Genomic DNA, 24,450 nt, shown 5'->3' on the forward strand with positions numbered 1-24,450 from the left:
GAAACCCCAATTACAATTGGATACGATTAAAATATAATGAACAAATCCATGGCAATCAAGTAATACTACCAGAAGGATAGAATTCAGAGATGGGCGATGCAGGATCAGTCATCAGTCTCCTGTACTCTTCAGGCAGAGCACTGGAACTGTAACCAGAATGAGATAAACTTACACAAAGGAAAATGGCAAACAAAAAGAAAACAGAAGCATTTCTAATCTGTGTAATCCAAAATATGGAAACTGAAAGGCAAAAGTAGAAGTTAAAATGAACCTTGCAGCTGGCAGGGTTCCCATGAGCTGATCAAAGGGCTTAAAAGCCTCTCCCGGGAAAAATGTTATTTCCAAATCAGCTAAGCCTTTTAGATCAGATGCAAATGGCGCATAATGGTAGGGATAAAACCTGAACAAGAAAGGGGGCATACAAATTTTAGAAGTATATGAAGACCAGAATTCAAGAATGAAACCTAACCTCAACCAAACCAAAGTTTAATGTATCTACACTTACATACTTCATCTCAATATATCTCAACCCATATAATTGTACAATTTGTATGTTGCTCACCTTGACTTTCACTTAAGAACAGAGTAAAAACAGTCCTTCGACACATTACCTGCGTACAGAGGGCTGAAACCCTTTTGATGCTTTTCTCAATCAAATTATTGTTTTATTGTTTCTATGCACAGGAAAGTTTTTTGCAGTCATGACATTACAAAAGTTTATTATCAATATATGTACTAAAAGTTAAATAGAGGAACATTTGCATTTATGATAAGACAAATAAAACACACCACAAGGCCCTGCACTGTAAATCAGACAGAAACTGACCATTGCCACGAGCAGACACCCTGGTAGTAATACCGGCAGACCCAGCATAAACCTTCAGCATACCTCAGAACCTGCAAATACAATTTAGAATCAAGTGCATCCCTTGCTGCACAGCAATCAAATAGATTTTAACTCATCATGATCAATTGCATCTTATCCTAACCAATTTAGGGTCGGTGCATGGGTTCATAATGTCAATTGACTTTTAAAAGTCACATTGGTAATAAAAATCCATGCAAGAGAACAATGTGGAAAAAATTTACGCTAGATGCAACACCCTAGCAAAGGAATGATGAGATAAAGTTCTAACATCATCTTCATATGAAAAAGTTTTATGAGATGGTAGTGAATGAAAATCATTGATATGGTCGTGTTCCATCACATAGTTAATATTATGAAACCAACCTATGCAACATGGAAATATGACTTAAAATATCAACATGGAATGTGAAATGCATTTTTTTTTTTCTAATGCAGTTTAAAGGCGCCACCACTAAAATTTATTCTCCAAATAGATTTTAAAGAGAAACAAAATATCAATTATACATGGCAAAAAAAAGAGTGGCTACTCATTCTGGACGGAGTACAGAAGAGTTATTGCCTACTACAAAAGTTGGGACAGTCAGAAGATGAGTCAGAAGATGCAATAGAAAAGAATGCAATGCAAATCCTTCCCATAGACAACTTTCAAGCAAGGAAGCCCCAAAAATAGTCCAATGCCAGATTTGTGTTCTCAATCATGATAACAGAAACATAATGGACCAGTTTTCAGAGAACTCCTCTCCTTTCAACATGTGAGAACATTCTCCCAATGGTAGATATTTCTTAGTGGCAATATAGGGCACTACACTCTCCTCAAAGAGAACATGAGAGATTTTGGTACGCTGTTCAACAAAATCTGGCATATACCACAAGGGGACAGGCAGTGAGGAACAAGTTAATCACCATTTTGTTTCCGCCATTGCATCAAAATCAGCAAAGCAGCAGACCTGGTGAGCAAATTCTATTGGTGAGCAATTGTACCACAGTCAACTTGGACGTAGCCCTTGCTCTATCCCAGCAAAGGAAAATGGAACAACCAGATTCAAGTAAACAACACCAGGCAGTTGGAAAAATGCTAAGTAAAGTTGAGTTTGGCAAATGCAAATTCAAGTCAGATAGAACTTTCAAAAAATAAAAGCATCAAGCTGTTTCCATATACCATAATATCAAGAAAGAAGACATGATTAACAGGAAAAGACCTTGATGCAGACTCTAAATGGAAGTAAATTCATTATTTGACATGATACAAAACTATAAGAAACTTACTATATCTTTTCTAACTTCATCAATCTTTTCTGGGTCCAAGACCTCAAACTTCTCAGCATAATACCTTTCTTTATATCCAGGCTCACCCAATTTCACCTGAGAGAAGAGAGAAACTTCTTAACATTACATGAAGAGAAAACAAGCCCGTGCTAGTACTGCTTGTGCGCATATGGAGAAGCAGATAGGAAGGGCAGAATATTTAATATCAAATCAAACATGATGATAGCATTGTGTTAGCACAAAGTTATATAAGCATGGGTATACTAGCTTTCAGATACCATTTTTCATTTAATGGTACATTCAACACATGAAAGAGGAAATTCATATCTTCCATCCAACATCTGAGGCACACAGAATTCTATCAGGACCAATCTAGGACAGGATGTTTTTGTCTTATTTGAACTAAAAGACAAGGCTTTATTAAATATTTGAGACTGAAAACTTTTTTGTAAACATTAGAATTAGGAAGCCCATTCTCTCCCATGGCAAACAGTAAAGCCACTTACCCTATAGAGCCTTTGGCAATGGAGCTAACTTCCTAAAGCACAAATGTCCTTCCACCAACAAGCAACATATTTCGTCCCATGCTGCTAAATGAAATTTAAACTTATCACCTAGAACACATGGATACATTATTTAACATATTGTACCCATATTTGACATATATCAACCACTGATAGTTATCAGACACTTTGAGATACATGTTGAGGTATGTCGAAAGGCATAACCTAATTTTTTTGTTATTATTTTTTGTTTTGGATTAATCTAAAGGCATGGAGAGACAGAAAATGAATGTGCAAGAGACATGCCCAAAGATGTAAATTTTTTATTATTATTTTAGTTGTTGGATGCATCTAAAATAATGAAGATGTAAAGTACATGCATAAGGACACAATGGGGTTGTCATCAAACCATGTTATTACAAGACAAAACTTAAATGGACCATTTATATACTGATGTAAAAGAGGGGGGGGGGGGGGCAAGCTCCTAGCCTAGATATGATCACTTTTACCTCCATGTTTTGAAATTACCTACATATTTCATTTCTTTCAGAAGCTACATCCAATGAATTGTTTGATTCACAGAAATAAGTTTCAATCTCTAAGAAAAATTATTTTCTAATAGTAACCACTTAATTATAAACAATATTCTTCAAGCCTATCAGTACAATGGATGTGATCCTCTACTAAAAATAAAACATGCATCTTGTCTCCTGAAATAGAAACTCCTACAGCATCTATCTATCCCTGTTTCTCAAAGGAGAAATTGTCATACCAAAGCAAATAATGACTATAAATCTTATCACATGCGCGCGAGCGCGTGCGCGCGCACAGAAGAAATAATGGTCAAAGAGGAACCAAAAGAGAATGATTAAACTTAATTTTGAAAGGCAATCCCAAATTTGGTTCAACTACAAGCAAATTACTTCCTGATATTTAAATTTTGAAAACACAACCAAAATCACCTAAGCTAGATCAGGTTTTTACTTTTAAGATCTTCCAATAACTCCAAGGGAAAAGGCAGACCTTATCTTCAACTGCAACAGAAACCTCTCTTCGCAGTTTAAGCTTCATTTCATCATTATTTTCAATAACCTGACAAAGAATAAGCAGTATAATTGGGAACAATTATTAGCACCAGCAAGAAATAGATTTCTTTGAGGAATTGGAGAAATAAAACTCTATATTATCTTTTACACATGTGGCACAGCCCCATTTATAGGGTCAGAAATTTATACCATAGGAAAGATTACATTTGTACTAAACTAGGAAATATAGGTTGTACAGAAAAATAGGAAAGGTTGACTGTACACAAAATAGGAAAGTATTCAAAAAGATAGGCTAGTAATTACTCCTTAAAATCAGTCTCTAAACTAGAGATGATTTGACCAATCAATCTCTTAAATTAAGGAACGACTCCAAGCAAACATTCCTTATATTTCTAGCCGGGAATCAACACTCCCTCTCAAGCTGGTGAATGAATGTCTTTCATTCCCAGCTTGCACAATAACTCAAATGTTCTTGTAGGCACTCCGTTTGTCAATACATCAGCCAACTGGTTTTCGAATGGGACAAAGGGAATACAAATTAGTCTAGGTTCGAGCTTCTCCTTTATAAAATGTTGATCTATCTCAACATGTTTTGTTCTATCAGGTTACACTAAATTATGAACAATATTGATAGCTGACATATTGTCGCAAAACAACTTGATTGGTCCACTTCTGGCAAGCCTTAGGTCATCCAAAACAATCTTCATCCATAATAATTCACGCATTCCAAGGGCCATAGCTTGAAATTCTACCTCATCACTGAACCTTGCAATGATGTTCTGCTTTTTATTTCTCTAAGACACTAAATTCCCTCCTAGAAACACAAAATAATCGATCGTAGATCGCCTATAAACCAAAGAACCTGCATAATCTACATCTATGTAGCCTGCAACAACTAGGTCATTCCCCGATCTGAAAAAAATTCCTTTCCCAAGTGTGGACTTTAGATAACATAGAATTCTTTCGATTGCCTGCATGTGTTCCTCATTTGAATTGTGCATAAACTAACTGTGACAACAAATGCAATGTCAGGTCTAGTATAAGATAAGTATAGTAGGCAACCAACCAATCTTTGATACCTTCCTTTGTCCACCGGCTGACAATTGGGATACTCACCTAGTTTGAGATTTGGTTCCACTAGTGTGTTAGCTGTTTTTCCATCTAACAACCCAATTTCTTTCAATAAATCTATGATAACTTCCTTTAGAAAAGTAAGATTTCTTCTTTGGAGTAGACTACTTCTATTCCCAAAAAATGACTTGAGTTTACCAAGATCCTTAATCTCAAATTCTCTTGCAAGGCTCTCTTTTAGCTATTGTTGCTCTAAAGCGTCATTTCTAGTCACTATGATATCATCCACATACACAAGTAGAGTTGTAACCTTCCCTTATATTAAATATTTAATAAAAAGGGTATGATCTCCCCTACTTTGTCGGTTTCCCATCTTTCTCAACAACATCATTTCTAGTCACTATGATATCATCCGCATACACAAACAGAACTATAACCTTCCCCTCTATTAAAATAAAGAGGGTATGATCTCCCCTGCTTTGCCGGTTTCCCATCTTTCTCATAGTTTTAGTAAATTTGTCAAACCATACTCTGGGAGATTGCTTAAGCCCATAGAGAGCCTTTTTTAGCATGCACACCCTGCTTAAAGCTTCTTTATTAAAACCTGGTGGTAGCTCTATAAAAACTTTCTCCTCTAAATCACCATGGAGGAAGGTATTTTTTAATCAAACTGCTACAAATGCCAACCACAACATGCAGCCAATGATAGGAGAATCCGGACAATTGCCATCTTTGCCACCAGTGCATGGGTCTCCAAATAATTTATTTCATAGATTTGTGAGTAACCCTTAGCAACCAACCATTCCTTATATCTCTATTCTCTTCATTGTGCCACTTGCCTTACATTTTAAATTAAACACCCATCCACAACCCACAGGTCTTACTCCCTTTGGTCTCGGCATCATATCCCAAGTTTAGTTCTTTTCCAAAGCTCTCATCTCTTCTTGCATGGCTTGTGTCCAATTCTAATCCTTTTATGCATCTTCAATTGTTTTAGGAATGGCAATGGCATTAAGAGAAGACAAGAAGCTTTTATGTTGGGGTGAGAGCCAATGATAGGAAATGCAATTAGCCAGTGGATGTTGTATACAACGTCTAGACCCTTTTTCTAATAGCAATAGGTAAGTCCAAATCACTGGGAATAGAACAGGAATAAATAGGTGAGTGATTTCAATACCTAGACTAGGAGCAGATATTGGCACACGCTAGGAATTCGAAATGGGCTGACATCTTCTCTTGTGTATAGGGAGAGCCTTTAAATCTGACAGTAGGTGGCAAGAATGGCTATGTTGTAGGGGAGTCACCCTGTTCTTGTGTGTCCTGCTCACCAAAACCTGAAACTGAGGAATCAAGAACGTGAGGGTTTGAGGCAGGCTTGGGTTAAGGTTCATCTATGGCTTGCTCTATTTCTGGCTATCTTAAAAGGGCCAAATCCAAAGTGGGAAGGTCACCACTGACAATCTCCCCCCCGACCAAGAAGAGAAGAATCAAAAAAGGGTTGAGTTTCAATGAAAGTAACATCCTTGGACACATAGAGTTTTTGAGAAGGAGAATAATAGCACTAGTATCCCTTTTGGGTAGGAGAGCAACCAAGAAAGATGCACTTAAGATTCCAAAGATCAAATTTGTCTCTATGTTGTTTAGGACTATAAACAAAGGACACACAACCAAAAACTTTGAGAGGAAGAGAGGTAGGAAGACTGACATCCAAAATGTGAGAAGAAAGACATTGCAATGGATTTTGGTTTTGGAGAAGTTTAGAAGGAACTCGATTAATGAGGTGAGCAGTAGTTAAAACTGCTTCCTCCTAAAAAATTTGAGAACAGATGATGATGATGTAGGAGGGCTTGAGTAACAATGAGTAAATGTCTCATTTTTCTTTAAGCAACTCCATTTTGTTGGAGAGTATCAATGTATGTGGATTCATGAACAATGCCTTCTTGCTGAAAGAAATGATGAATATGTTGATTAAAATAGTCCCTTGCATTATCAGTACAAAATCTCCTAATAAGGGACCCAAACTGGGTGGAAATCATCTTATGGAACAATGGCAAAATTGTACTAATAGTTGTCTTATCTTTTAAGAGATACACCAGGTCATCTGAGTACAATCATCAATAAATAAAATGAACCATCTAGCCCCAGAATAATTAGGGACCCTAGATGGTCCCCAAACATCAAAATGCACCAAAGAAAAAGGAATGGAAGAAAGTTTATTACTAATTGGATAGGACACTTGGTGATGTTTGGAGAATTCACAAACATCATAGTGAAAGCTAGTAACAATTAAACCCTTAAATAAAGAAGGAAACATAGTTTGTAGCAAACAGAAAAGAGGATGGCCTAAACAAAAATGATGGAGTTAGATTTTAGTCATGGTAGGTGTAGTTTGGGATGAGTAGGCACGAATAGACTAGTCCCCTTTAGAAACATCACAACCCTTCCCGAATAATATAGCCCATTTCATTCCTCAGCAGCCCTAATCATCTTCCCTATGCCCAGTTCCTAAAAAACACAATCATGGGGAGATAAAACAGTATGACAATTAAGGTTTTTGGTCAACTAGTGAATAGAAATAAGGTTGGTAGAAAGGTTAAGGACATGAAGAACATTTTGAACAAGGAGTGATGCATTGAGTATAACACTTCCCTGACCTAATATAGGAACTATGTGACATTGGCTATAGTTATTCTTTTGGAACTAGATACAAGTTTATAGGTTTCAAAAACAATTGAGTCATAGGTTATGAGATCAGTAACTCCTAAATCCAGAATCCATAAGCCATTTCTAACAGTTTGTGAAGTATTAAACTTCTCAGAATTAAGACATGTACTTGTCTATGCTAGAGAGCAAGAACCAGTTTGAATAGTTTTCAGGAATGATTTCAGCTTACGAATTTCTTCTGCAATGAGTTCACCCAATTCAAAAGTTGCAGTAGTATATATTTTTTCTGGGGTTCTCTCAGGTTCCTTGGTTGTGAGATGGGCTTGAGCTTGATTTCTAGGTTGTAGATTTTGGAAGCCTCCCAAACTATTTAAAACAGTCTCCTTTCCATGAAGTTTGAAACATGTATTTCTGGTGTGCTTTGGTTTCTTGCAGTATAAACACCACAAACCTTCCAGACTTTGTTGTTGTTGTCTAGGGTGAGAGTCATTTCTTCCTTGGTGTGACCTGGAACGTGAGACATCCACCTTGTTGGAAATCATGGTTGAGCCCTCAGGATTAGGTTCATCAAGCATAGTTATTCTTCTATGTTCTTCATTGCTGATCATTGAAAAAACTTCATTCAGAGATGGAAGTTTTTCCTTGCCAAGGATTTGAACCCACTCATGATTGAGACCAGCCAACATCTTTATGTCCCTTTCAAGTATGGAAGTAAGAGCGGTAGCATCTTCACTGCACAACGTCTTTATGTCTTGATAGTGATCTAACTCAAGCTAGTAACCATTCATTCTATTGTAATAATCAGTCACCGATAGAGATCCCTACTTGGTACTGCCTATTTTTATTTTAGTCTCAAAGATAATAGAGGCACCTTGTACCTTATAATAGGTTCTTTTTACTATTTCCCAAATATCCTTGGTTGCAGACAAAAACATGTAGTTTCTACTTACCTCTAGTAGCATAGAATTCCAGTGCCAGGGCATCAACATTGAGTCCTCAACGTCCCAAGCAACGAATGCCGAATCAGAGGCCTGGGGTGCTGGTCCAATCAGATGGTTTATCTTTCCTCAGCCTTTCAGAAAAAGTTTTTACCAGTTGAGACCAATGGAGATAGTTCCTACCATCCAGTTAGTATGAATAGTGCATCTCTTGTAGCTCACTAATAGGAGTATTAGCAAGTGGTTGTTCAAATGGAGCAACATCTACTCCAGCCATAGGAGTGTTTGTCTTAGAGATTTCTGACATGGAACAATAGCTGGTAGGTATATTAGGCAATAAAGGCCAAAAGAGAGTAAAGCAATGAAGGCAACATTGCGGTGATGAAGGCACACAATAATCAGATAATGAAGGCAACAAGAAGAGTGAAACTAGGGCTCTGATACCATGTGAGGAATAGGAGAAATAAAACTCTATATTATCTTTTACATGTGTGGTACAGCCCTATTTATAGGGTTAAAAATCTACACCATAGGAAAAATTACATTTGTGCTAAACTAGGAAAGATAGGTTGTACAGAAAAATAGAAAAGGCTGACTGTACAGAAAATAGGAAAGTATTCAAAAAAGATAGGTAGGTAATTACTTATTAAAATCAGTCTCTAAACTAGGTATGATTTGGCCAATCAATCCCTGAAATTAAGGAATGATTCCAGTCAAACATTCCTTATGTTCTGGCCGGGAATCAACAATTTCCGATTACATATGCAAACACTAAGTGCATAAAAAGAAGACATGAACCAAATCAACCGAAAAAAAGTCCATGACTCAGTAGGAGAAAGCTTAAACCTCATTAATTTAGATAAGGGAATCTGCAGAATGAAAATTCCAAAACTAGAGAGTGATGAGATAGTGTTACACTAGCAAAAATTAAATCCAAAGTAGCAATATTTACTGAACTAAAAACTAAATATAAGCTTCATCATAATATACACATCTTTCTACTAGCATCCTAGGCATGCAAGAAAGATAGAGAAAGACCTGCTGTAGACGAGCCCGCTTCTGAAAGATTTGGTCCTCAAATACTGCAACTGACTGGATAAAATGTTCCACCCTGTCTACCAAAACCTGAAAATGTAAATTACAGACTTCAGGACAAGCTTTAGGAAAAATAGATACCATATTCTAGACTGATCAAAATGGATAATATGCCAGAAGTCTTTCCACATAATAAGAAGGTTTTGAATCGCATTATCTTGTGATAATATTTTTCAACATATATAAGTTGGTCATCAGAGTACCAAAATTTTTTACAATCCAGATTTTCTGCAAGAAATATTCTATCAGACCTGAGAGTGTCTAACTTCTTTTAACTTGCAAATGAAAATTTCCCAGGAACACTCCCACAGTCTAGAGAAGGAATTAAATGAACTCAGAGGGAATGAAGAGCTCAATGAAACTAAAAAACTAAACACCAACAATCCATCTTGGTTGGTTATTTAGCCACGAGCCAATCAAAAGAATCACATAACTGCAAGTACATATTGTAACTCAGCAAAATTCTTTTTAGTCCAATTATGTTGTTGATCCATATATATGGATACAAAGAAACATGCTCTAAAAATGGGTGTAGTCAATGAGAATATTATGTTCTAAAAGTGGTAACGGGGGCATCCCCAGTGCACAACGCTCCCCACTTCATGAGGGTCAGGGGAGGGTTGTTTTTGTAAACAACTTAACTATTGTTTTAAAAAAAAAGGTTATTTCCACAACCTGAACCCATGACCTTCCAATCACAAATGAGCAACCTTACTTTTCTACAAGGCCTTAGAAGTGGTAAGTTTTAAAATGCCATGTGTAAAGAGAAACAAAGAAAACATGGAAAAGGAGTTAAGCAAAATACTAAAAGAAAAACATTACCTCACCCGCATCTGTAAGATAACCTCCCATAGCAGCAAACTCCTTTCTATATATGTACATCAGCAGATTAATAGCACCCTGAAATAGAAAATAAGTGAGATTTACTTAACACGGTGCAATAGGCATATGTTTCCAGCACCCATATAAGAATACCATAGACAATGTTCTGGTCAATTTCTATATGGAAAGGACATTAAATGTTTATAACATCTAAAAGGTGCAAAGAGAAGTTCAACCCATGACTTCAACTGTAAACCACTACATACAGATTCCCAGTCAGTCACATACCTCGCGAATTTCTAGTGTTGGCATATGAGGAAGAAAATCATTGCCGACAAAAAAACATAGAAACACGAAATCATCCACCAATCGCTCAAAGTTGATCTCAAATGGAGGGTTGGGAATTTCCATATCATATCGTAAATATTCACGTAACACCCAGAGGTTGAGGAACTGGCCAGACAAAAAGTTTTGTAACATTGAAATTAGAACGGGCAAAACAAAACTTCAAATAAAGCATAAAAAAATTATTAACCAACCTGATATTTCTTCTTGTGAATTGGTGTGTTTTCGATGACCTTACCATTAACATCTTTATCTTGGTCATTTGGACTACCATTGCACTCAGCAGCAAAATGACCCACTTCACCACAAAGGAAACATTTCTCGTGCTGCCCAGGCAGAGTGATCACCTATAAAATCAGCAAAAACAGGCTTGTAAAGAAATCATGGTTATTACATAAGATGGCAATACAAGGGAATTTTAAAAAGCAGCCACCTACCTCTCTTAATAGTGAGAAGTGAATTTCATGTGTAGCTAACGACAGCATGATCAGGTCAGCATCCTGCTTGAGATAAAGTTACATTGTTCACATAGAAAGTACCAGATTGCAAGTTTACAATGGACATGTAAAATCAACCCCCTTTAAGTTACCTGCTAGGATGTGTGTGTGTGTGTGTGTGTGTGTGTGTGTGTGTGTGTGTGAGAGAGAGAGAGAGAGAGAGAATCCAAGGAAGTTCTTTTTCACTAATTAAAAAATAAATCATGCCTACCAGTCCATAGATACAGTGCCTCGTATTCAGATTAAAACCAGGAAGGTTCCGTTGTTGTCGGATGTAATGCATGATCTTGTGTTCACCCTCACCAGGAACATTTGAATCGGAAAGAATAACCTTAAAATAATCACGCAATGCAGCCCCATAAATAAACTAACACGGAGAAAGCATCCCGAAAGCCAGAAGTATGAAAAAGGAAACAGAAGGGATTGCTGCATGGAAAAGTAATCATCTTCAAGGGACAAATGGAACGAGAAAAATCTAGAAACCAGTCTACCAAACCTTTGTGCCCTGCCAACCAGGATTGTGGTTCAACCTAGACTGCACATAATACTGAAGTGCCATTGAGAGCACAGCCATGAACTGTGTGCCAGGAGTTATAACATTCGAATCAGATGTTTCATTCTTTTCGTTAAAAGTCAGAATCCTTCCCTCAGCTTCAAACTGCTCCCTCAATCTTTCCTCCTCAGCTTCCTAAAGATGAAAAGAAAAAGTTCACTGTCCTTCCCTACAATTCGGCATGGCAAGAACAAAATAATCTTACAGCTTCAGCCGCTTCTTTTGCAGCTCTGAACCGCCGGGAGCGTTGCTGATTCATTTTCGCTCTTGGAGCAACCCCATCTGCAGAGTTAAAGGTTAAGTAGACTGAGTCCTGGAGTAACTAGGAAGTTAAGAAGGCACTCTGGAAAGAGTATCTCACCAATTGCCATATAAAGAAGCTTTCTTGGCCGAACCAGTGAAAATAGATGGTCAATATAACCAAATATTGATTTAAATACATCACTGTAAGTGGCTGGTGCAGGCTGCAATGGCAAAGAATGTATCCTCATACAGTGTCGCATTAATAGACCAGCAAAGTACAGATACAAAAGAAAGGCAGAAAAGTGATGTAGAATTCATTTTCAAAATAATAAGGCAGTTTCATATTAACCCATACAGATTTCCCGATGACATTACCAGTCAGCGACGTGGAATAATTTTTTAGTACAAGCAACTTCTAAGCAAAATATACCAAATCCCATTTATCCTTGTAGCCCATAATTCATTACCTTGATGCATATTAATGCAAGGATAAGTAGTAATGTTCTGGAAGTACCATTTGGAAAAGAGACCCTCGGTAATCACAGTAGAAACATAGTCTAAAATACAACCTTCATCAAGGTTAGCATCTCCTTTCTTTATCTTTTTTTTTTCAGATGAAAAGTGTTGTGCCTTCAGTGACAGCTGTAAGTAGAACAGACAACGAAAACCAAAAATTATAGCTTTCTAAGATGGTTTTACGTTGCAAGTTAGGCAGCAATCTCCAACTCGTGTTCCTCTTGTTCAAAAAGATACGTATAAGCTTCCTTTGTCGACAGTGCATGCAGATATGACAACAGAGATATATGGTTATAAATAAGTCAAACATTCTGTACAATCTCTAATGTCCACAACACTCGCATTAAGCAGTTAGTCTGCAGACAAGCTAGATAATGATTTAAAAACAACTAATACAAGCCTCAAAATCCAATACATGGCCTGGGTCAACTTACTAGTACCCAATGGCCCAAACTTCGCCTCAAATTCACTTCACAGCTAAATTCACCTCTATAATTCACGGACAGATAAATTCTATCCATAAAATTCTCCAAATAGATCTCACTTTGCGATATTAAAATAAACATTGTTAGGTTCCAGTTCTAATTTCATGCTATAGTACCAAATTGTCCATCAATAATATCCAACATTACTAACACTATGAGCTTTAATATGCGCATCTCTTCATGCAGCGAATATAAATCCATACAAATATATATGTATATATTTAAAAACAAACTTAAACCTCAAAGCCTAGTACAAAAAACCTCTCCTCCCATGTGTGTGTGTGTATATACGTGGGGATAATTCATAATACAGCGTAGCTCATACCTTGCCTGCAGCGTGAAAACTGTAGGATGATCATCTGAACCCATCTCTCAACTACGTATATGCATAATCCAACAATCGTGCCAACTGTTTCCCAATATACCTTAATTCCTAGGCCCAGTTATGAATCCCCGTTAATATTAAACAATGTACAAAGAGGAAGAAGAAAGTAAACGGTGGATCGTTCTTCCCCTACACAATGTGTGTTAAATTTACCTGTCAAACACTAAAGACGAAGTCGAGGTCCATAGCAAGAGTATGATTGAAGTAGATTTCTTCCAAGAAAGAGATTAAAGTAGACTCATACCTTGCCGTCGGGGTGAAAACAAGGGTGGATAATCCCATTCATGTCGAGGTAGAGATTATCGAACTCGAAGCCGTTAGGGTTAGGTCTGGAGACGTCGACGGGGACGAGGACGCCATCGCCGTCCTCCCGAGGCTCCTCCTCTACCACGTCGGCGATTGACAGAGGGTACCGATCCGCTAGCCACCGATAGAAAGCCGGCACTCCCATGACCGCTGCTGCTTGCGGCGATCCGTTCGGCGGCACAGATATGGCAGCGCCGATGCTACAGTGATTTGGTACGGCTTTACTCAATGTTGAACCGCCTGGACCTGACCCGAGTAGCGGAGCTTTCAATGGATATTCTGATGTGAAATTTTACTATCAATCATAGATTTGATGGCGCGCGCGGTAGAATCACATAAGCAGGTAAAGAGTATTAAAAGAGTTCAATCATACTTAGCAATTAAGTTTAGTTTGAATGTTTTTTTTTTTTATTTCACTTGAAATGCCATAGTTTTGTTCCATTAATCTTAAAAAATGAGTGAGTTTTTCACTAAATTTAAATATGATCGTAATTTATACATACTCAAGGTTAGACATTCGATGCAATTTATATGAAACTTATCTTTCAATTAAATATTATTTTTTATCAATAATTTTGTCTTTTAAATTATCACATTAATTTAAATTTTAATATTTTTTATAAATTTTTAAATATTTTATCACTATACCAAATTAAATGTTCTTAACTTGCAATTATTTAATAAATATCCAATTGATTAGTGCTGTGATTTCATAAGTACTTATAAATATAACTTCCATGATATCATTATTTTAAAATTGAACTTATTAGTAATATAATAAGAATATATTTATTAATTTAGTATTATTAAACTATTAAATAGGGTATTCAGTTAATTATTGTGCTATTGAGGATATTATTATTAATGTTATAATACATTAATATTAATGTTAGTGTGGTATCATATAACTTACGACAAATTATTGTCTTAATTTTAATTAGGCTATTACATGATATGTTACAAACACATAATTCATTATTACTGTGGGTTGTCATATCTACTTTAGCCTCCCAATCATTGAGCTATACTTATTAAACAATCAAACTTTAATGCATGTAGATACTTTTCCATGCCCATCAAGACACAACCTTCAACTAACAATGACTTGAATTTCTCTCCAAACCAATGCAACGTCTCTCAACTAGTTTTTTGTGACCAATTTTTTTGTTAAATTTGTTGTCTCTTTCACGTAAAATAACAAAATAATTATTTTTTACTATATATACAATTTTTACAGATGCAGATCGCAGGTTATTTTCACTCTCACAATTCGTGTTTGGTCAAAATATTTTGTTTTCATCTTACTTTAATTTTTTATTTTCTTTATACATGGGAACCGCTGATCTAACATCTTATATTTTTTCAACTTGTAATAGTTTTTTTTAAGAGAACAAGAAAATGATATAATATAACAAAATGCTTCAACGAGGAATTTGTATGTCGACTAACTTGGTTTTTAGGGTGGGAAGGATAATGACAAATAAAAATGAGAACATAGTCATGTTTATTAAATAAGATATTAACTTATTAAATACTTTCATGATAGTGCACGATCCTTTTCTCGATTTGCTTACGATATCCAAATCTTTATTTATACCTATTTGTCCTTTTATGTTATTTCATTTCACGTTACAAAGTTTTGCATTTGTCTATTATTGGTGTATTTTGACTTTTTTTTTCCCTAGTTATTTATTTAATTTTTTTTTATTCCTTTCATGACATTGCATGTGCTGCTAATCATCTTGTCTATGAATCTCTTTGTTATATAAGTCTTTTGACTAAGGCTCCTTTAACTCTTTCTGTCATCCTAAGATATTCCTTTACAACTATATGCATAAAAATCAGGTTTATCTCATTCTTTAATTCCACATCATTTTCTTTGTCTCGTTTCTCATTTTCCTTCGTACCATGTTTACGATAGTCTAATAGTTTCATTCAACCAATTTTGTATCCTTCATGCAGTCAACTAGCATTATATCGTGGTATTTGACAATTTCCTCATGCATCAAATTTCATCTCAAAATGGGATTGGTTTTAGTGGTTGGAGGTTATTAAAATTAATAGTTATCTCCTCCCCTTTTAATCGTTATGTGGCTATTTGTTGGCCATTAACGGGCCAATTTTGTCATTTACTGAAGCTTTAAATCTAACATCATGAAATTTAATAATTTGCTAAAACGTCAAATTTTATTGTAGAATTAAGTTATTGTTGGCGGGTAACAGGTTCTAACTTTGCATTTTTTCTTTCAATATTATCTTTTGTTCTGTAAGGTCCTTTGTGTATTTAAGATATTTATTGTTGTAATTCCATTATTATATATTTTTTATTTATATCCCTCATTATAGTTGTTTATCGTAACGAGAGTGTTGTAATGTTTATTTGTTTTCTTGCGAGTTATATTTTAGGTTGTTCTTTTATAAGCCTTCGTGTGCTTTTTCTTGTTTAATTTTGTTTATTTTAAAAAATTAAAGAGAATAAATGATTAAAAAAATGTAAAGGGAAAAACAAAAACTAATTACACCGCCAGACAAATTTTAATGATTCAAAATTGGCCAGTTCGCAACTAACCAAAAGGTGGAGTAGGAATGCAAATAAAGTACAGAGAGCAGTACAAAAGTCAACACGCATAATCAAATTATCGTCCATCCCCAGCTGTACTTCATATCAACCGACTCAACCTTGAAATGGTACCAAATGGCCAAGTGGCCCACCTTCCAATTGTATTATTTTTTTAATATTTGATCTTCTTGTATCACGATATATGTATTTTTTTATTTCCAATTGTATACTTTATACAAATACCCTTCTGGCATAGATGCCTAATCTTAAGGGGTTTATATTGAACAGGTACCACTGCATTACCCACGAGGTCATTTTTTTTTTTTACATTATATGTAAATTTAATTTATTAAAAAACAAAAAAAGTAATATACAGCTGAAACCGTATGACATGTGTAGTATTTTTTATTATTGAAATTATGGTCACAGAAATATTTTCAAATAGCATATACTGTTATCATGTACAGATAAAATTCAAAATTATAAATTTATATTTTTAACCAAATAAATGTAAAATATATATATTTAAAAATTAACGCGTGTCGTGAAGATCCTACTATATAACATATTGTTAATTATATATATTAATACTTCTTGATTATATAATACTTTTTGCTAATTACATATATATTGATGTTTAAGATAATAACGAGTTTTATTTCTTTTGAATTTATTGTAATTATCAATTAATGTATAAAAATAATAATATTAATAGTAAATAAAAGTTGTACTGTATTGGCCCTATTTGTTACACCTTAATTAAAGAAATTATAACTTATAACTTCTTAGATTATAGTTTCTAAAACTTAGAATAAGTTGTGAACCTGTTTGTTGCAACTTCTTAAAAGTTGTGGTTAAATAGTTGTGGTGTTTGATATCATAAGTTGTAAGATAACTTATGTTTGTATAATTGTCCATAATACCCTTTGTAGTTATAGAACGATAATTTAAAAATTAACTAGTGTAAATGTATAAGTTTCAAGTGTTATAAAAAAATTAATTAAAGTACAGAGAGAGAGGAAGATGACGAGAGAGAGGAAGAGATCTGAAAATAGAGATGACCGTGGAGAAGAAAAACCCATGATTGCGTAGATAAAAAGGTAATTATTTGTTAAAAATAAGGGCAAAATTGTTATAAAAATGTAATTATTTAAGCAGAAGTTGTAAAAGTTGGGGTATCTCAGCTTTGAAAGAGCGAGTTTCTACCCCTTCTAAAAGCTAGTAGAAACTATAAGTTATAATTCTATAAGTTAAAACAAACACTACATCCTAATTTTTTTGAAGTTAGAAGCTAAAAGTTACAACTTTTAAACTGCAACAAACAGGCCCATTAAAGGCTTTGCTACTTGTACAAACTTGGTTAATGAAATGATAATCGAAATGAATTAAATGTCCATTTTATCCCTGTAAAATATTTAAAGACCAATTGAGTTTATTTGCAATTGTCTTATGCTCAAACTTCATCCATCCATTTAATTTCGTTATAAATGAAGTTTGATTGAGCCATATCGAACTTTATCTATGGTTCATTAATAACTTAAAAATTGTGAAATTAATTAGTAGAGTTGTTACTTGATTAATAATATCATATGACTGGTTGTAATTGATTTTAATTTAGCTGGTTGAAGTACTTATATTCTCAAAAATATTAGAAGTTTGTGCTAGAAAAAAAAAAAATGCTCTTGAAGTGTACAAGTTGGTGGTGAAGGAGATGCGATCATGCATGGCCATTGCTGATGAAGAACCAATGAACAATAAAAGGTGTGATGAGAGAAAAAGAGATAGAGTAAGCAAAGAAAGAAGTTGAAATTTTGGACAGATATGTGATTAATATAGGATATTTTTGTCATTACATTATCTATATGTCAACTTACATATCTAAATAGTTTGTAAGGATAATATTTTTTTTGTATTAATATTGTTATTATAGGAATATTTATTTTATTTTATCACATTAGTTTTTGTGTAAATTTATTATAAATATTATCCATCTTATAATTAAAAATTATAAAATATAGTATAATTAATTTTAAATTTTATTTATAAAATTTAATTCAAGGTTGTCATTAAAATTAGAATTATGTTAGATGTACATTATTTTTGTATATCTTAAATTATATAAAAAGGTATTATAATTAAAATACTTCTTACATCACATATGATTTATGAGGGATCTTATTATTATTGATATATTTTTATGTAATTCAAGCGTATGGAAACTGGAAAGGTATATTAATAGATTTTACTTAAAATTAGTCTTTTGCAAATACCGAGAGGCGGCGGCCGGGGCGGAAAGTCTGACAGATGAGACGGGCACACAACATTCGGACGATTCTTCCAACTTTGGTTTCGTTTTCTTTCTCTATATATTGCCTCGCTTTGTGCGGAGAGCCTCCACCCCGGCCTCCGTTTGGCTCGTTGTTGACTCTGGGAAGACGTTTCAGCGGCGATAATACACGTAGGTTCTGTTTCTACTTTCGAGTATTTGATCTTTGTGTTTTTCATCCATAAATCTTTACTCCGTGGATGGTGATGTTTAGTGCTTGACGAGTTATTGTCTGATATGTTTCGTTTATCGCGAAGATCATGAAAAACTGTAGTTCGGTAGTTCACTTTTAACTTTGTGAAGTCGATTCTGAGACTACGGAAGAACTGCTGCTGAGACCTGGCGAAAATCAGAAGCCGAAGTAAATCAGAAACGCAAATGCGATTCATTTCTATTTCTAGTTGTTATCGGCAACAAAAGATTTGATGCTAACCTTCCGTGGCTGATTATTTTCGACGGCACTTTAATTGGAATTGTTGTCCCGTCCGCTTTCGCTTGATTATTTTGATGTTTTATTGTGCGTATTATGTCATATGCGCCTGTATGTGCATTGGATTAGGCGTTCTAGAAAATCTATGCCGTCGTTCTGATTATTCCAGCGCAAATACTTTGTTTCTGACTCAATTTTCACGCGGGAAACAAATTCTAAATTTTTTTATCCGGTCACGTGTCAGACTCAGTTTTAATGTTTCTAATCCCTCTTTCCCTCATCCAGCAATGCTATTTCCGATACTTGTCCTGATTAATTGTACGACCTTCAGGAAAACTTTTTGATTTTAGGCTTAGATCTGTTTGCTATATGGTTCTGTTTTCTGGATGGTCAAATAGCCTCTCTTGTATGTTTTTTGAAAATCGTGAAGAAAACAATACTCTATGAGCATGTGTTGTTTTCCAGTAACTTGCGAAGAAAATTATTACTGAAAGTAGATTTGCACGTTTGAACTGAGCCAAGCATTTGGATGGATGTCAATTGTCTGGGAGCTTTTATCCTTGGATTGGACCCAGGAGAAGAAAAGATACAGAGGATTTGAAATTGTGGCGCTTCTTCTGTTCTTTCTCGAAGTATGTTCTGATCGTTATTGCTGATTTCTTCAACCATTTAATTTTGCAGTTATTTAACCAAAATGGCTGAGGAGAAACTTCAGATTGCGAAAGATGTTACTGGAGTAAGTTTTGTTTATCCTTCGCGCTTGCCCTTTTTTTGACAATACAATCAGGGGTGAAAGTTCTGATCACAGTCATCTTTTTGTTTTGACTTGTACAGTTGATAGGTAAAACACCATTGGTTTACCTCAACAGCATAGTGGATGGTTGCGTTGCTCGTATTGCTGCCAAGCTAGAGATGATGGAACCCTGCTCTAGTGTCAAAGACAGGTAATGATTAGACAAGTTTTGCTCTTGAGCTGTCTGATATGTTTGCACTCTCTTGCTTCATGGTGTATTAATCTTTATAATTTTTGCACTTCATACTATGGGATTTCATTAGTAGATTTTGACACACAATCATTCCTGGCTTGCAGGATTGGATACAGTATGATACAAGATGCAGAAGAGAAGGGCCTCATTACGCCTGGCAAGGTTAGCCCACGGTGATTTATTTTTAATGGGGAGACCCCCCAACCTGTTATATAAACACATATCTGGACGGGATTTTATTATGTGACCTCAACTGTTTGCTGTGAATGGATTGAGTACTGTTATCTTTTTGTGCACATATCAGTTTTTGATAAATAATTTTTTGTATACATAATCATTAAGAGTATAAGCATTAAAGTATCCAGTATTCTCACCATCTTTGCCTGAATGTGGCAATCCTCATTGTTCATAAATCCGTGGACCCAAGCACAGAGTCCTGTGTATTCAATCCAATTATGAACTGTATTGTGTGGTTGAACAGAAAGAAAAACATCAATTTGCTGCAATTATACCTGTACACTCTTTGTGTTTCATTCTGCAGTGTTTATGTGAACCTGACCAACTCTTCTTCTTGTTGTCTACTTGAATGGCCATTACTGAAGAGTGTCCTCATTGAGCCAACCAGTGGCAATACTGGCATTGGCTTGGCGTTTATGGCAGCTGCTAAGGGTTATGAGCTGATAATCACCATGCCTGCTTCTATGAGTATGGAAAGAAGAATTATTCTTCGTGCTTTTGGAGCTGAATTGGTGCTTACAGATCCTGCTAGGGGAATGAAAGGGGCTGTTCAGAAGGCAGAAGAGATACAAGCAAAGACCCCCAACGCCTATATTCTTCAGCAATTTGAAAACCCTGCCAACCCAAAGGTATTTTTGCACTAATGCTTCCTGAGTCTCTGCCTGTCATAATAGGTAGGTAGTTGGTCAGATATATTAATCATTTGACTGATTCATTGGTTAGATTCATTACGAGACCACGGGACCGGAGATCTGGAAAGGCTCAGGTGGGAAAGTGGATGCCCTTGTTTCTGGGATTGGTACAGGAGGTACAGTGACTGGTGCAGGAAGGTACCTTAAAGAGCAAAATCCTGAGATCAAGGTAAGCGCTTTTCCATTTTCTAGGTTAATTGGAGAAAACGATGACACTTGAAGAATTCCCTCTTACAAAATGAAACCAAAAATACCTTAATTAATTTTCTTACCACATTTTTACCCTTCTTTATTCATATACAGATATATGGTGTTGAACCAGTTGAAAGTGCCGTTTTATCTGGAGGAAAACCTGGTGAGTTTTGATTGAACTAATGTTTAGGCAATCCTCACTAGGCATGCATAACCTGTTTTTGGGATGTTGCAGCTTCTAAAAACAACATATCCGGCATGTAGGGTTGACTATATGAATTTTAGCTATATATGACCATATTTTCTGTAATGTCTTTATATCATATTGAGTCTCCTACCAAAGTTGTTCTCGACTGCAGCTCCGATATATACAAATAAGGAGAAGACTGCATATTTGTTGGTTACTTTTGTTGGTTACTGACGTCCAAAATAAAAATTGTCAGACCTTGGTGGGATTAAGGTTTATAGTGATATTTGATGTAGAAATTGGCATGTGCTGGCAGATATGCAACTATATGCATGGCAATCATCATAAGTTCTTGGGGGGCTTCTTCCCTCTGTGTGGGCCTTATGAGCAGAACAGTTTTTTTTTAAATATATATTTTAAGAGTATCCATAGAATAAAATATATTACAGGGATCCTGCTTCAACTTGTCTGCTATCCCTGTGAGCCTTGTGGCATTGTCTTAGAATTCTATGTTTGCATGTTTACAGTCTAACTTTACATATGGCATGATGTAATATTTAGGCTCCCATAAAATCCAAGGGATTGGTGCTGGCTTCATTCCTGGCGTACTGGATGTCAATCTGCTTGATGAAGTTGTTCAGGTAAGCCTCAAGGATGTTCTGATAAGGCATACTCATTCTATTTTAGCAAACAACTGGATGAATCTTTTCATTCATTCATCATGCTTTGCTATCATGATGAAAAAAAGAAGCAAATAAAACTAAGAAACCTGAACAAGAGAGTTATCACAGTTAAAAAAATAATAAAAAAGATATGTTTTGCTTCACCTGCAACTTGGCATTTAGATAGTTTTTGGGCTTTTATGCACTTACATGCCAAACAAAGGATGTCTTTTTACTTTCCATCCAATGGCTTAAGTACGCATTTGCTGTTGATGCTTTTGGAGTATGGCATGGGGAGGGAGTTCCCTAAAACAAGTTCTAGAATTCTTGATTGGTTCACTTGTCAAATAAACTGGGAAAATAATGATGGATCTTGAAATGTGCCAAGGGGAATTCCTTTAGTCAAACTGAAAGAAAAAAAGGTGAATGTACTACTTTACCTGGCTGTATGTGTCCAGATTTATGCGAGAAGTCATCGACTTAATTATTACATAAATCTGTTTCCCTATCCAGACCTCCCAGCGTTGAGAGCCCTAATGCAGAGGCTGTCACTTTTAGCCATGATCACAAATAGGTGTTACACTAGAGCATTCTTTCTTATATAGGAAAGCTTATGACATTTTATTTCTGTCCCATCATATATTGGTATTTGTCATCTATCGGATTCAGTACCCATTGTGTGATAGTAATGTTGAAACATTTTGCAGGTATCAAGTGAGGAGGCTATTGAAACTGCCAAGCTTCTTGCTTTGAAAGAAGGTTTGCTGGTAAGAGCTTAACCATTCGAATGATTTCAGGAGTGGCATATAGATAATTTCTTACTTTTCTCTTTTTGAAATAATAAAATGCCGTAGACATCTACAGTCCAAAAGTCTGACGGTACTTGTGGCAACCTGTATTGCAGGTAGGAATATCATCTGGTGCTGCTGCAGCTGCAGCAATTAACATAGCTAAGAGGCCAGAAAATGCTGGAAAACTCATTGTTGTAAGTTTAAGTTTTGACCTCACTGGTGCAGTGCATACATTATATACTGCATTTTGTTTTATGACTTCTCGCATCATCATGTCCAGCAATTTTTGTACATTTTTCATATCTACTGGTAAAAGCAATGAACGCCCATGCCTTGAAGCGTTTGGCTGATTCAAACTCCAGTTTACAGACCTTGATCACAATCCTGGGTGTTTCATGTTTGGATCGAACATTCTTAAAAATATTCTGTCATTTCTTTCTGTCAGGTGGTGTTCCCCAGCTTCGGAGAGCGTTATCTGTCATCGGTGCTGTTCGACTCCTTGAAGCGGGAGGCCGAGACCATGCTCTTTGAGCCCTGAGTTTCTCTGAAGCAGTAAAAGTTGCTATCATCTTGTGATTGCTGTTTGTGGCTTTCTCCCTAAGTTCTGGTACTAATAATAGTTGGTAGATGTTTGTATTTGCAAAATGGTATGATGGCTCTAGTTTCTGAAAGAAAATTAAGTTTGATAGTGCTGGGTCTTACCGCTTTGCTTTGTACAAATGCTTTCCCGTCACTGAATAAGGTTTTGGATGATCCCTTTCTGAAACCATTGGGTATATAGGATCTGCATATTTATCTTTAAATGGAAACAAGACAAAGCTATTGTAATTTTAGTTTGTCAACGTGGGCTGCTAGCCCTGTGACATGTTGACAATCTATCTTCGGCCCGTCACATTCGTTCGATTTGCTGACAATTTGGACTATGGTTTGTTTGATTGTTCGATTTTTGATATTATGGTCCTAAAAAACAAACATTGGATTTTTGTTCTTTAACGGGAAGATTGTTTCGTGTGGGACTGGGAGTCCTATGATGGCCTGTAAGTTACATTGGAATATTACACACAATCGTTATTGACGTAAACAGTTCAGCCCCAAAAAATATATATATATTATCGACAAAAATTGCACCATCACATTCAGGTCAATACGACTTAATTAGTTCAGCCACTTGGGCAAGCGCAATGAAGCACCCCGTTCACTTCGCCTATCAGTATTTATGTCCTTGTTTTTATTTTTTAAATATTTAGTTTTTTAAATCCTAACAATTAAAGTTAAGAATGATGTTTGATAAAATAAAAATGTGTATTTTGTTATATATAAATTTATCATATCATTTTTGATTGACGACAATATTCATCCAATCTATTATTATTAAAACAAATGCACAATTTGATGTTATCTCTTGATACAACTTTTTTAATTTTCCTAAGATATCTTTTATGTAATGTAATTTATAATCTCTTAGTATAATTAACTTATAAACATCCTATTATCATTAACCCAAGTCTCATTTTTTTAATTTTATTTAAAGAAAATAAAAAACGGTACTATAAGTATCAAAAGTACCAAATGAATATTTATTGCAAATCTTTTACCTTGTGGTGTCCACATGCATAATATCGGCAACTTTTCAAGTTTTTTTTTTATTTATTAAAATGACTTATTGGTTGTTTAATATTGAGATAGTGAAGCATAATCAATTAAGTTGATGAAAGAGGTGATCAGTTAATTAAATAAAAAAATAAAAAAAGTAAATTTCACAAAGCACTCATAAATTTATTTAA

General features: G+C 35.3%; 3 protein-coding genes across 31 annotated transcripts in view; 2 read left to right on the forward strand and 1 right to left on the reverse strand.

The window, feature by feature from the left end:
- The window catches only part of LOC127802299 (5'-3' exoribonuclease 4-like), a 55,299-nt gene that overhangs the window by 8,149 nt on the left and 22,700 nt on the right, over window positions 1-24,450 (reverse strand). For 5 of the 29 annotated variants that reach the window (XM_052338063.1, XM_052338208.1, XM_052338192.1 and 2 more), the window contains 13 exons: window positions 11,874-11,950; window positions 11,612-11,803; window positions 11,327-11,446; window positions 11,056-11,118; window positions 10,813-10,965; window positions 10,562-10,726; window positions 10,274-10,351; window positions 9,395-9,481; window positions 3,622-3,729; window positions 2,135-2,230; window positions 827-897; window positions 272-400; window positions 70-146 (listed from right to left, as the gene is read on the reverse strand). In XM_052338063.1, the coding sequence (XP_052194023.1) occupies window positions 70-146; window positions 272-400; window positions 827-897; window positions 2,135-2,230; window positions 3,622-3,729; window positions 9,395-9,481; window positions 10,274-10,351; window positions 10,562-10,726; window positions 10,813-10,965; window positions 11,056-11,118; window positions 11,327-11,446; window positions 11,612-11,803; window positions 11,874-11,950 (1,416 nt within the window). The other 24 variants (XM_052338046.1, XM_052338151.1, XM_052338135.1 and 21 more) reach the window with 18 other exon arrangements.
- Window positions 18,529-23,616, forward strand: LOC127802462 (cysteine synthase). Its single transcript, XM_052338299.1, has 11 exons — window positions 18,529-18,621; window positions 19,601-19,655; window positions 19,754-19,863; window positions 20,010-20,067; window positions 20,508-20,771; window positions 20,866-21,003; window positions 21,138-21,189; window positions 21,775-21,854; window positions 22,583-22,642; window positions 22,780-22,860; window positions 23,112-23,616. Exons 2-11 carry the CDS (start codon window positions 19,614-19,616, stop codon window positions 23,202-23,204), a joined length of 978 nt encoding a protein of 325 aa, XP_052194259.1. The 5' UTR covers window positions 18,529-18,621; window positions 19,601-19,613; the 3' UTR covers window positions 23,205-23,616.
- LOC127802447 (cysteine synthase) overlaps window positions 18,529-24,450 on the forward strand; it is a 38,329-nt gene continuing 32,407 nt past the window's right edge. Inside the window, exon 1 of the mRNA XM_052338288.1 lies at window positions 18,529-18,621. The gene's annotated coding sequence lies outside the window, so the exon portion shown is untranslated. The remainder of the gene's footprint in view (window positions 18,622-24,450) is intronic.

The sequence above is a fragment of the Diospyros lotus genome, chromosome 1 (genome assembly GCF_014633365.1).
Source record: "Diospyros lotus cultivar Yz01 chromosome 1, ASM1463336v1, whole genome shotgun sequence".
Classification (NCBI taxonomy): domain Eukaryota; kingdom Viridiplantae; phylum Streptophyta; class Magnoliopsida; order Ericales; family Ebenaceae; genus Diospyros; species Diospyros lotus.